Source organism: Xylocopa sonorina, chromosome 13 (assembly GCF_050948175.1).
Source record: "Xylocopa sonorina isolate GNS202 chromosome 13, iyXylSono1_principal, whole genome shotgun sequence".
NCBI lineage: Eukaryota > Metazoa > Arthropoda > Insecta > Hymenoptera > Apidae > Xylocopa > Xylocopa sonorina.
In genome coordinates this window covers 1953222-1967245 of record NC_135205.1, presented here as the reverse complement: position 1 = coordinate 1967245, position 14024 = coordinate 1953222, and the positions used below count along the sequence as shown (strand labels likewise).

Genomic DNA, 14024 nt, shown 5'->3' with positions numbered 1-14024 from the left:
GCGAAATGGCGTTGTGTGAACCACTGACACGGTAGGCTAATCTATGTGGCCGGAGGTAGCTATTTTGATCGTTTATATCAGTTCTTCGAACAGATCATGACAGCAACAGTAGAGACAGTTTCGGAGCAGCTGGACCTAGCGGCTATCATGCCAACGGAAAAGGTCATGTCCGCTGTTGCGCGTGCTGTCACCCTCTCCGAAACTGACGTAGGTAAGGAGGATAATTTTAATGATAATTTTAATTTACAATTTGTTTCATATTCGATTAAAGAATTTCATTCCTCCTAATCTTTTTGAAACCGTTAACAAGACTATTTTTAATAAACATCGAACCTCTGTTTCAGCTACTGCGACAGTGAGCGTGGCAAAACCACGACTAATAGGGGAAAACGATCAACCATTGAATCTCAGCCCGGAAAACGAGACGGACGACTTCTGGCACACTTCCGTTGGCAAGTTTCGATTCAACATCGAGGATCTTCCTGAGCAACTTCAGTACATACACAAACTTTTAAAGGTACCATGCTAGATAAAAAAAGAAGATATATATTTTAAGCAATTTAAATTCATTTTTTCTTTTAATTTTCAGGAGATAATGACCATCGATAAACCGGACATATTGTACTACATGCTTCAATGTCTGAACGTGATGTGTCTTTACGGAGACGCTTTCAATATGGCAGTAAAGGATCACCAAGGATTCTTCATATGGTGCCAAGAGAATCTACTTATAAAAAAGTAAGAGTTTCATCTTAACTTCTATGAAATTTAATGTATAAAAATTAGAAATAAGGGGGAAGAGAGAGAGAGAGAGAAAGAGTAGAATGTTAGCATAAATATTTTGTACGCATATATTTTTATACTTCCAGAAGAAAACGCCAGGTATTTTTTAACACTCCAATGACTCGCAATTAACTTTCTTTCACTGTCAGTCATGCTTCTTTCTTCTTATAGTTTATGGGAGCTCCTGAATTCGGAACACTCCCACATAGCCCAAGTCACCGTACCATTGTTGCTCCATTGCGTGACGTTACCTTGTGGAACGGACACTTTCTGGCGCTTGATTCAGGAAGAATTCCACAATTCGGACTGGCGAGTCCGTTTCGTGGCAGGTGAGAAGATTAAGGATGCGTATAAAACGAAACGTTATCAATTCTATAATACGCTCAATAATTGCTCGACAGTCGAAAGAGTGACGCTGATAGCTAGATTCATGGACTCCACTCCTCTAAGAAACGTAATGAGTCTTCAGGCCGCTTTGGCGAACGCATTCTGCTATCTGATCGCCAGCATGGACGATGGCAATGTTTACGTTGCTCAGAGAGCCACGTTGTACCTTGGTACCATTCATGACACTGCTATGAGAGTAAGCATCTCGTGAAATAATTACTACATCTATTATAACACTTTTTGTTGAATACGTGATACTAAGTTGCTGAGAATTCGAATATCGCACTACGTGTCGTTCGAGTTTAAAAGGACACATACTGATGTGTCACTTCTTACATTCTCAGTGATTGGTTCTGACTAGTAAGAAACCTTCAGCAACTCGAGAACTTCGATTTCTTTGTAAGAGACTTTAAAAGAAGTATGGAACAATCTGTACATCTTGCAAACCGTGATGAATATAAAAAGATTGTTGCAAAAAAATTTAATGGTTTTATGCATGCCACACGTGACCGAATTCATTACACATAATATATTATTTTACATTTCTTTATCGTCATATCAGGTGTATAATCATATATCTAATGTATAAAACTTATTCAGTCCCTGATCCTCTGCTTGGAAACCCAATTCGACTCAGTAATAGTGGACCGCCCAATGGTACTGCAATCGTTGTACCAACTACACAACAGCCTCAGCGACAGGCATATTCTAACCTGGGAGTTCTTTCTGAACCGTTTTGATGCTCTATTCCTGGAGGCTCAAATTAATTTAGAAAGATCCGGGGACATACCCTACCCACGCGGTCAGTTTGAAGTCCATCAAACTTAAAATTCTTTATAGAAACTTAACGGTACATAATTTAAGAAGATTGATCGATGAATTAATTCGTAGATCTTAGAAACACGGATTTGAACAGCGAAATTTTTATGAAGAAGCTTCACAGGGCCCAAGAAGCTCTGTCACAGTCCGACGGAAGCGGGACCAACTCCATAAAGACGCTCAGCGCCAGCTTTGGTACCAAGTGGCCCTACAAACGCACCATGTCCGCGCCCGCCTCCATGATCCCGCGACAGGACACCAAGCAAGGTACACGACCAACCCAATTTGTGCAATGTGAATCACGATGCAGCTCAGATTTTTATAGTCAGAGATATACCTATTTCATTAATCATGAGATAGTAACGGACAAAGTGGATATGATTTCACTCAGAGACGTTAAAGTCCGAGAAAGGGAGTGTTCCTTTAACCCATGCAAAGTTCCGAGTCGTATCTGTAGGTTTGTCAGGTTGATAGTATTGCGTGGATCCTTGAAGAAATCGGGTGATTCGTGGTGTTGCCATTTTTATTATTGCACTCACAGTTGTTAGGTGTAGGATACTTTAGAATTAGAATTTAAAATATGCAAGTAAATGATAGAGAATTTCAACACATACACAATATCGTTACAGTTAATTTTACTTAGTAAAAATTGTTTCTTGTTTAAAGAGATATGCGTGATTTTATCGTAACGAAGTCTAAAGGTGCAAGAACTTGATATTTACCTAATTCGCAGAAAAACTGAATTAAAACAGAAACATTTGGTGTACAAGCTGTTTTAACAATTCTACAACGCCAGTCGACTGTCTGGTACAATTACGGTAGTCTAACACTAGGCGTCAGAAAGGTTAAGACAGTGTACGCCTGGTTGTCTACACAGAGGCGCCTAGAAGTGCATAGAACATCTGAAAATCAGAGAACCTACATTAAATATCAAAAAGGGATGCGAAATATAGTTACGAATAATTTCGATGGGTCCATTAATGTAATTCTATACCGGTTTGAACATCCACCACGAACCCCTGACTCTTCAAGGAGACAACAGTCCACGACCAGAATTGATCAGTTAGCATTAGAGTCACAAAAAAGCTAGTCGATCGTGCATCGCCTGCACCACTTCACGTCCTGACCTGTCTGTCACACGTGTTTCCGTCTGTCGGATCGCGCAGAAAAGGAGAAGGTGTACAACCGGCAATACTCGGCGCCAATCCTGAAGCGCAAGAGCTCCAGATTCGGACTGGGTCAGTTGCTGGGGTCCACCCCACCTAATAACAGTATACCAGGTAGAGTAGCGTTGCTGATGCTAGCCTTAGACGTGGCCGTTCCTCTGTGTCTATCTATGTTCCCACCGTACACACACATACACACCCCCTTTCTGCCCTTCTCTCTGTGTACGCGAATAATGTCACGGGACCGTTCGATGCAGACCATTTCCGGTAAGTTCGATGGTTCATTGATCTCCTCCACGAAGGAGCTCGCTTTTGGGTATTATCTGTGTGCTAAGCAATTGAAACGATCGAACCTGTTTTGTCAAACTTGCTTGTTCATTTATCGTGGATGATACTGATTTGCATTGAAAAATGATTACTCTGTATTTTATTTTTTAATTGTTCCATGAGCTTGAAACAAAATCAATTTTAGTAACGGGTGATGTTTCCAAGTTGCTCACAGTGACTATTTTGAACAGTTATTCTTAGGTACTTGTATGCGTAATGTTTGTTGGAAAAAGATTATTGATTCTGTGTGTGAAAGGGTTATACGACGATTTGGCTTTGCGTTGCTCATACTTTGGAAATGGGAGAACTTTGTAATCGAGATAATTGGCTTTTTTTGAAAACTATGAATGGTATTTGCCTTTGTAATTAACGTGCAGTTTTTCAACATTTTTTCATTTGCCATTTAATACGATCCTATCCGTAGATTGCTTGTAGTTTACTTCCCCTAATGTAGCACGAATGTCTCGAAATAGTTTTCTTACCGTTGTCGTGCATGATCGTAGATAATGAAAGATTCATAGAAAATTCTAATTTTAAAGTGGAAGCGTTGGCGGTAAGATTTTATTTGACTTCGGTCATAGTACTACGCATTCGATTTTCTTTGATCACGGATAGCGTTTGATATCGTTGAACGTTGCAGATGGCCACGTTCACTCGCTAAACATGGTGGACGAAACGAGCGCGTTGCCAGGGTACACCCATAAAATCGTCGACTTGGAAGAAGCTGACAAAGAGACCATGCACTTGCTGGTCTTCCTTCTAATGCAATTTCTCTCCAGGCAGGACCAGGTTGGTCAATCATTTTCCTTTTAAATCGTCGATTTAAAAGTAGCCGTGCATATTAATACAAAAAAATTTGTTTAAACATAGGCTTATCCAACGGATGAGAAGCCTCTGTCGAAGACGCAGGGTATCGTGCTACGCCACTTGTACCTGTTGTTGGGCTACAACCAAACTGAACGCACCTTCCATACTTCCCCTCAACGACTAAGGTATGTAATGATAACTTTAGCTAATTAAGAAGACCGAAACTTAACGAAGCACAATTGTTTTGTTATAGAGTTTCACCAGTGTTCAATGTGTTCATCGCGAATTTACCCCAATTGCTGGACCAGAACCACGTGATGGGATGGGTGATGACGCCTCCAGTTCTGGCTATTCTCCAACATTGCCCCTGTCCTCCGCAAGGGATGCCTCCATCTGATCACCAAACGCCCACCTACAGTCTTTGGTACCTGGAACCACAAAATAGGCGATCCTGGTTAATGTCTCTTCTCGTCATCCTCTACAAGGTGACTCAAATACTTTCTCAAATGTCCGCTACATCTATTCACATTTCCAATTTACGTTTTTAATTTTCGCCGCGTGCGAACACAGTGCCAGTACGGTCAGCAACCGTGGTGCAAACAGTTGCAAGTGTTGATCAAGATCGTGCTGAACACTCTGGACACGCAGCACCACCAGTGCAAGAGGATCCCCGCTACCGTAGTGATGGGTGCGCCTCCATCCAGATCACGTGGTACAACCGTTATTGTTTCGAACGACAAAAGCATCCGCGAGAGAAAGCCTGTCCTCGTAAAACGTTCCGTTTGATTGTAGACGTGTCGCAGCCATCTCTAGGCGTGGACCACGAGCTGATGACCGGCACGATGGCCGACATGAGCGCGGAGAGCCCTCCTATGAGGACCCCGATGGTGTCCGTGCACCAACGGAGTCCAGGCCCGACGCACAGTCAAATGGAGACCCACTGGGAGGAGAGCACCCCATCTTGTCGTTACACGAACAAACACTCCAGGTCACTTACACCTCGTAATTGGTTACAATGCATCCTAGATACCCCCAGATGGGCAGATAGAGCATTAGGCTACCCTCGGCTTGGAATGTTTTGCGAGTTCTGCACTCCTCACCGACCCTATTTCTTTTCGTTTCTTCCGTTTAGGACAATTACACGTTCCCAATACCACGGGTATCCAAAGTTACTATGGCATAACCTGATCTAGACGAACCATTTTCGCAATAATAAAGGTATCGATGCTCGTGTCACCCCCCCCCCCCCTCCCACCCCCCTGCCCGCCCCACGTTTTATCGGGCATGAAAGGAGGTAGCGATATAAAACTGGCGGACCGAGATTTGTCGTACGATCATCGATCGCGAAGTACCGTTTACTTTGTACCTTTTTAACAAAATAGCGAAATGGAATAGGCTTGAGCCGAGAGTGTCCCAGGAGTAGACAGGGTCCGGTGCGAGAGCTTACGACACGACACACAGAACTGTGCCTGCGCTTACACCAGTAGCTGCTTGTTACAATTTCCGCTATTGTGAATGCTCTGCAAAGCTACACGATCAATGCGGATGATACGGAGTCCGAGCTGGCCGCAATACCCGAGAGCCCAAAATCTGACAGCACCTTGCATGGCAGCAGCGGTGGGTCGCTTGGCGAGCTGGAAGAAACCCCGTCCGCGGTAACCAGAAGCGTGTCCCTGCACGGATCTAGATCCACCACGACCGACGTCGTCGCCAAGATAGACTGGAACAGCCAGAACGCCGGAAGGAAGTCGGAGGGGTCCAGCAGACCCACCTGGTTCCTCGGCGGCGAGGAGGACTCTCATCAGGTACTTGGAAATTGATCGCTGAACAACTTGAGACTCATCTTTTGTAAATTATTCTTTTCAATAAGCGTATACTTTGTCAAATACCTGTCCATGGCAGCAATAACATCCAGAGTGAAGGTGTACTTGTTACTCTTTTACAACACGTGTCAGAGATTCAAGATTTTTACTTTCGAATCCTTTACTTCACTGTTGTATTGTTCAAGTTGAAATGTTTTTGGGTTTATTATTTGCTGCGGTCAAATATTGTGTCACGTAAACTTGTGTTACCCAAGAGTATACTCGATATCTGGGATGTACTTTGTCATTTCTTCATAATTTTATTAACTTTTTTAATTTTATTAATTTTATTACTAGCCATAGTTTTGCGTTCGCTGTTTTTGATGAATATATTACGCACAATCAAACTAGACAACTGCCGCTAAGACATCTGTCAACGGTGCAATTTGACGTGGGATTAATTAGAAGCGACCAGTTGATTTACTTTTCATTGTTTCTTCGAGCAGAGTGGAAAGCCTGGGCCCCAGAAGAAATGGAGCGTGCACGAGGGAGTGAAGATGATGGTAACGAGCACTTTGCTGAGCGGCCAACCAGATTTACAAAAGTACACTACTCTGTCGAGATTTGAGAGGGCAGAGAAAGGGATCTTGGAGAAAGCGATAGCAGAGAAATCGGGGCCGGAAAAGGCTGTCCAAGAAAGAAACGTTACTGTTCAAATAGCGTTCAACGGAGACACTGCCTCCTCGAAACCCTTCGGGCTATTCAACGCCCTTGCAACTACCATACCACCGCAAATTCAAAGGTTACTTTCATTTCACATTGTCCTTAATGCACCAATCGAGTTGCAGCGTCTAATAAACTGTAAACGTCCAATTGCACTGCAGACACGAGCTACCAAAGGAAAAACCGCCCACAGCTGGGTCCAGTAACTCTGATTCGCCGACCTCGAAACATCTGGGTCGCCAAAAGCGCATAGATCAAAGCGTGACCATAGCCTCGCCTGTGTCTCCGGGTCAAGTGGTTACAGTGACCAGCAGCGACCAATCAAGTTCGCCAGCGGTCAGCTCGATCTCGTCCCAAGTGACGAGCACGGAGAATGGTCAGCATCCTAGCTGGCACGAGCCACCCCATCCCCTAACGGCGCCTACTGTTGAACGACTTCTACCAATTGGAACGACGATTCGTCCGGCTGGTAATTCTTCTCGATTAAAGGAGGCAAATGGGACTTTTGATTGACTCTGCGGTGATTTTACAGGCCCGCGACCAACTCAGCGAATCCTGCGTTGCGAAGACACCTATGGCTCGCCTGAGTCGCCTTTGTCCAAGATGGACGTGTTGACAGTCAGTGAGTATATGTTTGATTTTCCATGGTCGTATTATTTGCAAAATTTAATTTAACAGTGAGACATGTGCTTGTTAATTCAGTGTTGTTATTATTGTTGTCAGAAATGTTGAAACGATTTGAAAGTGTAAATAAATGTATTTTAGGTTCTTCGTTCGATCAGGACAGCGAAACGTGTATGTCAAGCGATGTAACGAGTCCTCGAAGCATATCACAACTGGAATTCCCTATGCCTGAACGATTGTTACCTATTGGGCCTCTCAGAGACTTCAGTGGCCTAGTGGAACACGTTTGCCAGGCCCTTGGTGTCCAAGAAATCGAAGGTACCAAAACAATTGCTTCCATTTGAAATAAAAGAAAGTAATTGTAACTTTTTACTCGTGAAATCTTCCAGATTCGAACAAATTCCATAACGGGAAAAGCAATGGACACACACCGGTGAAACAAGACAGTACAGCATCCGACAATTTGGTAAACGATCTTCACAATTTTCCTGTAATATAATTTAAACGCAAGATGAAAAATGTTGCGATTTTTCAGTCGGCATCTTTGGTTCCAACATCGAACGAGATACACTCGAGTAGGTCGACGAGTCCAAGGAGACTAATTAAACAAGTAGCTCTGGAATCGCCACCCCCAGTAATCGAGTCGTCCGACTACCCCTCGCGAATCTTCGACCCCGATCGAAGAGCTAGACCGAAGGACCATGTGCGTATTCAGAGAGACAGACCTCGAAAGGACAGCGGCACTGGCCAAGATGGCCCACTGGCTAGACGCACTGAATCTTGGTAAAAATTTGGAAATCTCAATAATTAAACTAATTATGTCAAGAAACCATTATTATAGAAAGTATTCTAATTTTAATATTGCAAAATAATGCTACGGTATATCAGTTTTTTTCTTCAAAATGGGACAAGCTCAAGATTTCGAAATCGTTTTATGACCGATTTTGTTGAAAACTTTGTGAAATATTGCAAGCAATTTTGTTCGCAATCAAAATTACACTATGGTAGCCGGAATCTTAATCAACACTTGCAACTGGTTGATTATACCGACATTGTTAACAACGAAAATTAAAAAATATAAAGAAGGATAGAATTGACACCTTCTTCTCATGGAACTTTCTATTATTTTATAAAAATTTCAGTTTCATTAACAATTAGGCAAGTACTTGGTAATTGCTTTAGTCTGCGATACCTTTCACGCTAATAATTTCTTAACTTTATTACAACTTTAAGTTTAAATTCTACGCAAAACATTTCTCAATATGGATAATAATTATTTAAGCCAAAAGAAATATTAATTGTTCGAGATTATTCCCATCTCATTATATTCGTAGGTCTGGCTCCCAATTGCAGCCAAACTTCGACGTCGCTTCTCAGCAGGCTTACCACGCCGACTTCAGTTTGAAACAGAGTCTATTTCGCATCGGGGACGACTGCATTTACGAAAGGTAAACGAAAAATTTACGAAGCCGACGGCAAACGTACGCGCGTCCTCGTAATTTATCTGTTCGAATCGTAGGTGTTCGGAGTGCGGAACAATAAAGGAGGAGTACTCCGACGAGGAGCTTGGACTGTGCATCATCAACTTGGGGACGTTCATCCATCGCGAGCCGTTCTTGGCAGCGCCTCTGTTGCCAGAAATCCTGCGCGTGGTGACAAAGTCCGTTTCGACTTCATTTTAAACTGTCGTGGAACGATCTGGCTTTCAACGAATGTCTGGTTGCAGGGTGGCCCTCAACGCGATGTACCCTTGGCAGAGCGAGACGAACATGCATCTGCCCGGTGGCGCGATCAGCGTGGCGCATCAATTCCTCCGATGCGTGCTCCATCAACTGGCGCCTAATGGCGTCTTCGTGCAGATGTTCCAAACGCATTTGAACGGTGCGCGTTAATTTTCTCCAATTTCTTATGAAAACGTTCCATTTTTTTTTATTTGTAAACGCCCATTTTTTAAAGATACACACACTTTTGATTGTGAACATTGACACTGTCGCTTAATTGCCATACATTCTTGGGAATAATTAGAATGTCAATTGTAAATTTTATTAAATGTTGTGCACTTTGTTTTGAATCTTGATAGATTATTTCGGATAATTTAGTAAGTGTTACTCGATAATATTATTAGAATTTTTCACAGAAATTAGAAAATATATAGTAGTGATGAAATGACAGGGTTACGCTATAATTTTGCAGCTATTTTTATGTATACCGTTTCTGTAAATTTAACAAAGATAAATAGTTGCATCGAAACAATACCATCTTAATGAAATGAAAATTATTTGAACCATTTAAACAACTGTGCTGTGCGATCTTATTGCTAAAGTGCACTAAATATACAGGATGACTTACTTAATTACACCATCTGAATTTACTGATAAATTACTTGCTGTATAGAAAAATATTTTAAACAAATATTTAACAAGTAGTTCGAAACATTATTTTATGTAACAAGTAAATGTAGATGGTAAAATTAATCGATTCATCCTGTATATACGTAACAGAGTTTGACAATGAATGCTGTTCAACAATAATAATTTATATCATATACGAATATCCTACTACATTCCAAGTGGATATGGTTAAGCCATAGAATTTTGTTCGCTATTCTCTTTTTTTTTTTTTTAATAGTTATTTATACAACGGTTGTTAATGTTTTCTTTCTTTTAGAATCAACGAGGATGCAATTTTTCAAGAGTGTCACCCAAGCCCTAGTCGACTTTAACGAACTGAATCCTATTGCACCTCTGCAATTACTACTTGAGGTATTTCCATGTAAATTTTTAATTTATTATCAAATTTCCAAATTGCGCAATGCACTTCTTAATTCACGATCAAATTCAGAACGAGAATATTAATTATTTAGATTAGTCAGACGATGAGATAATGTTTAATTAACCTGACGGTAAAACTTTTGTCGATCTTTCAAGTCGTATGGAACGCACTTATCCAATTTTTCTTTTTTTACCGATGGAATTTAAGTGAAATTAGCCTATCACGGCTATCGAGCTTCCGCCTAAATTCTTTTACCGCTTTTCGTGGATTATCTTCAACTGAGAGCAGAAATTGCTCGTCAGTGATGCTCTGCTCTGACCAACCACGAGATTTATTCTCAAGGCTTCAAATTGTTGATACCATCGACGAACTGTACGCTCATTGACTGCATCATCGCTGCATCTACATCTGCCGCATTCTTGCCACTCTTCCATTTATACAAGAACGCGAAACTCACGCTGATTCATATCGCAAAACGAATTGTAAATCTGTAAGATTAGATAAGCAAACAAAGCAATGTGGAGAGCAAATCTGACAAAGGAAAGTCTGCCCTTACAGTTACGTATAAAGTATGTCCAAAAATTTGTATGTTTTTTGTTAAAATAGAACTTAAAGTACCAATGAATCAAAGTCGGACATTTCATATGTTATAATCTAATGAAAATTATAACTCCAACCAAAGCTTTTCTTGCCCTAAAGACTTCGCTTTCCGAGTAATCATCCACGGAAATTCGATCAAGTATCTTTTCATCCGCACATAAACATTAATTTTCTTCCAATAAAAACTTTAGTTTCTAGAGAATCCTCAATTTCAAAATATTTCTCATCTACGCAGCAATCTTTGTGTTTCAGGCTTTGAACGCGAAAAAGTCCCTCCCGATAGAGCGTCTCCCAATAATTCTGTTCAACATAGCGTGCTACCTGGATTGCCTCCCATTGGAAGCTGGTTTAGGGCCAGGCGCGGCGACCTGGAGCGGTCTGCTCACGCAATTCGACAGCCTCTTTCGCAGGCTCGCGCTGATGCTTTCGTCCATCGAGGACACCACTCCGTTATTAAGGATCATGATCTCTTTACTGAAGGTTCCTGGCATCCAGCAAGCGAAGGTAAAACCGCGATTTATTCCATTTCTTTATCCTCCTTCGGGACTGATTTACGACGCGGCGAGTTCCTCTTTTGTGATCCTCGTTCTGGTTTAGTTGAAATTTCCGTTGATGTTGAATATGACGAACATCATTTTATTCTATATTTGAATTAATGTTTTATTTAACCTCTTATTTGGTACTTTATTGACCTTTTTTTTTAAGTTTGTTTATCGTTATTATGCGTCTTATTGTGCTTCATTTACTTCCGCTTCTTTTTATCATACTTACTCTTTTTCATCTCTTCTTATTTTCTTTTTTTTTCATTTATTTCTTTGACTTTCTATATATTTCAGTCACTTTTCTATTCGAAATAAGAAAGAAAATAATGAATTATTCAGCTGTTTCGTATATCTTTCAATTACGGTCTTAATTTCGAAGAAAAATTCGTAGTCTTGAATGATAAATGTTGGTAAAATTGTTTAGAAGATATTTTATGAAATTTCTAAATAATTTTATCTAAATAAATCATGAAAAATCATGAGACTTGATAAAAATAGACACCATCAAACATTTTAGTGAAACCAAGCACTGTATCTGCATAAAATGAAGATTCACCTTAAGTACATATACTCTCTAATTAACAATAAAAATCTTTACTTCCTACATTTCTCACATTCAAATTCCCGACTTTCCCAATGAGCTTATACAACGTTCGTTAAACACTGCGAAGAATTATTTAAATATATGTTCGTAGAGTATGCTGGATCCATTCGCAAAGGTGTTTAGCTACGCCATTCAGAATTCCACGTTGAAGTACAGTTACCTAACGGACCTCTACTACTTCTGCAGCAAACAATTCTCGCGGGACAGGGACAAACACTTGTTCGGCCGAACGATCGTGTTCGAGCTGATTCAGGCGATCAAATTCAAGACCACTATACCGGACTCGAATTTTCTCCTGCTCCTGCATTTCGTGCTCCAGGTAAACGGATAGGGTCGCTAGAAATTCGACACACGGGATGAATTGTGTTTGAAACCGCGGAATCTTTAGGACATCGGTGGATCGTTGCCTAGCACGGTCGCCCTGGAGAACGTGCAAACGGACACGTCGTCCATTTACAATTCGAACGCCTCCGAGTCCCTCAAGAATCAGCTGTCGGACGTGCTCGACTTCTTGACGGACTTTCATACGCTTAGCAAAGTGAAGGTAATCGTAACAACGCGTACAGTGGCAAAGGATCATCGTAAAACACGGAATTAAAAAAAAGTTATGAAACTTTGGGTTAAACATGTAGTTACACTAAGTTTTCTTTGCTTCTGAAAATTATTTTAAGGGGGCGAGATCAACTCTTAAAAAGTAACAACTTTTTCTGTATCTCTTAGGGTTTATGAGTTGTAATGCGAGATTGAAAAATATTTACGAATTGATTGCATGAATTCCTAAAGCGATCTACGCGAGTATTATATACTTCAAAATTTCATAATTTTTTTAATTACTGGGTTCGAGATCATTTCTTATGAGTCTCACCAATTTTTAGATGCAGTGTAACAAACTGCTGCTAAGATCAACGAACCGATAAATAGAAAACTAATTTATCGTCATATAAGTTCCTATGTGACATGTGCTGTTGCAAAAAATGATTAAGACGCGACTAAATAAATTTTAACGTTCTCATGTTTGTCTAGGGATGAAAATATGCATGTTAGAATAAGAATAATCTCAATTTTCTAAAATTATTACTAATTCTACGTCGCATAAGATCTCATGGCAACTGTCGATAAATTAGTATTCTATTTACCAACATATATGACCTTCCATCACGTTCCCTTCAACCATCAAACTTCCGGTCTGAGCAATTTAAACAATTTTACATTGTTACATTATTTTATATTTCGAGTTCAAGATAGATTCTATAAATTTTTTTATTGAATTGCATATCTTTCTTTATTTTGTAAGAGTTTTACAAAAAGATAAATTTGAACTAATTTGAATTTTTATATTTCTATGAACAAATTGATTTAATTCTTTTATAATAATAAAAAAAGGAACTTACAAATTTTTTTTATAGATAAATAAATTCAATTATTAATTATTAATGTATTCTAATAAGCTTCAATTTTTAAATCGAAAAGTAAATCGATTTTTATGAGAGAAAGATATGACCGCCACTGTATTATACTTCTATTCTGTTAAAGAGAAACGTTTATAGACTTTTGGGTTAATTTGAACCTCAGGCACAGAATTATTTAAATCTTTTTCTCGTGCCATTATGTACAGATAACAAAGCTTGATAAAGCTAATAATTGTCATTAACTGCTGCAAATAGAAGAGCAATAATTGTAAATGCACGAAAATAGATTGAGCGCAAATACTTGGGTACAATCGCTAGAGTACACATCTTTAAGCTATGCGAGATATTTAACAGATAGCGCATCTTATCATTTCTAGGTGTCAACAAAATTAATTAACGTTAATTCGTCAATTTATACAACTCCTGTATATCTGTAATAATTTTTGAAATATTTGTGTGCATATATTTATCACCTCACTATTAAGGGCTGCTTTTATTCCTAGATTTCAATAATTATCGATAAAAAGAGAAAATACGCGTCGAATATTTTTTCAAAATGCTATCAAAGACTAAATAATATCATACTTTATGTAGATTCATGAAATTTATGCAAAGCGGGATATATAAAATTGTATTAATTTTTATAATTAATAGTAAAT

General features: G+C 39.7%; 1 protein-coding gene across 10 annotated transcripts in view; it reads left to right on the top strand.

Annotated features, from left to right (window-relative positions):
- Unc79 (UNC-79 domain-containing protein) overlaps positions 1-14024 on the top strand; it is a 29633-nt gene that overhangs the window by 13830 nt on the left and 1779 nt on the right. For 4 of the 10 annotated variants that reach the window (XM_076906395.1, XM_076906393.1, XM_076906391.1 and 1 more), the window contains 27 exons: positions 82-211; positions 345-517; positions 590-738; positions 955-1112; positions 1185-1366; positions 1771-1972; positions 2062-2256; positions 3156-3269; positions 4123-4271; positions 4353-4474; positions 4543-4774; positions 4860-5001; positions 5082-5277; positions 5818-6094; positions 6598-6893; positions 6976-7283; positions 7347-7436; positions 7580-7756; positions 7828-7904; positions 7974-8221; positions 8773-8886; positions 8958-9098; positions 9165-9319; positions 10106-10200; positions 11063-11314; positions 12048-12275; positions 12345-12500. In XM_076906395.1, the coding sequence (XP_076762510.1) occupies positions 82-211; positions 345-517; positions 590-738; positions 955-1112; positions 1185-1366; positions 1771-1972; positions 2062-2256; positions 3156-3269; positions 4123-4271; positions 4353-4474; positions 4543-4774; positions 4860-5001; positions 5082-5277; positions 5818-6094; positions 6598-6893; positions 6976-7283; positions 7347-7436; positions 7580-7756; positions 7828-7904; positions 7974-8221; positions 8773-8886; positions 8958-9098; positions 9165-9319; positions 10106-10200; positions 11063-11314; positions 12048-12275; positions 12345-12500 (4758 nt within the window). The remainder of the gene's footprint in view (positions 1-81; positions 212-344; positions 518-589; positions 739-954; positions 1113-1184; positions 1367-1770; positions 1973-2061; positions 2257-3155; positions 3270-4122; positions 4272-4352; positions 4475-4542; positions 4775-4859; positions 5002-5081; positions 5278-5817; positions 6095-6597; positions 6894-6975; positions 7284-7346; positions 7437-7579; positions 7757-7827; positions 7905-7973; positions 8222-8772; positions 8887-8957; positions 9099-9164; positions 9320-10105; positions 10201-11062; positions 11315-12047; positions 12276-12344; positions 12501-14024) is intronic. The other 6 variants (XM_076906401.1, XM_076906394.1, XM_076906392.1 and 3 more) reach the window with 5 other exon arrangements.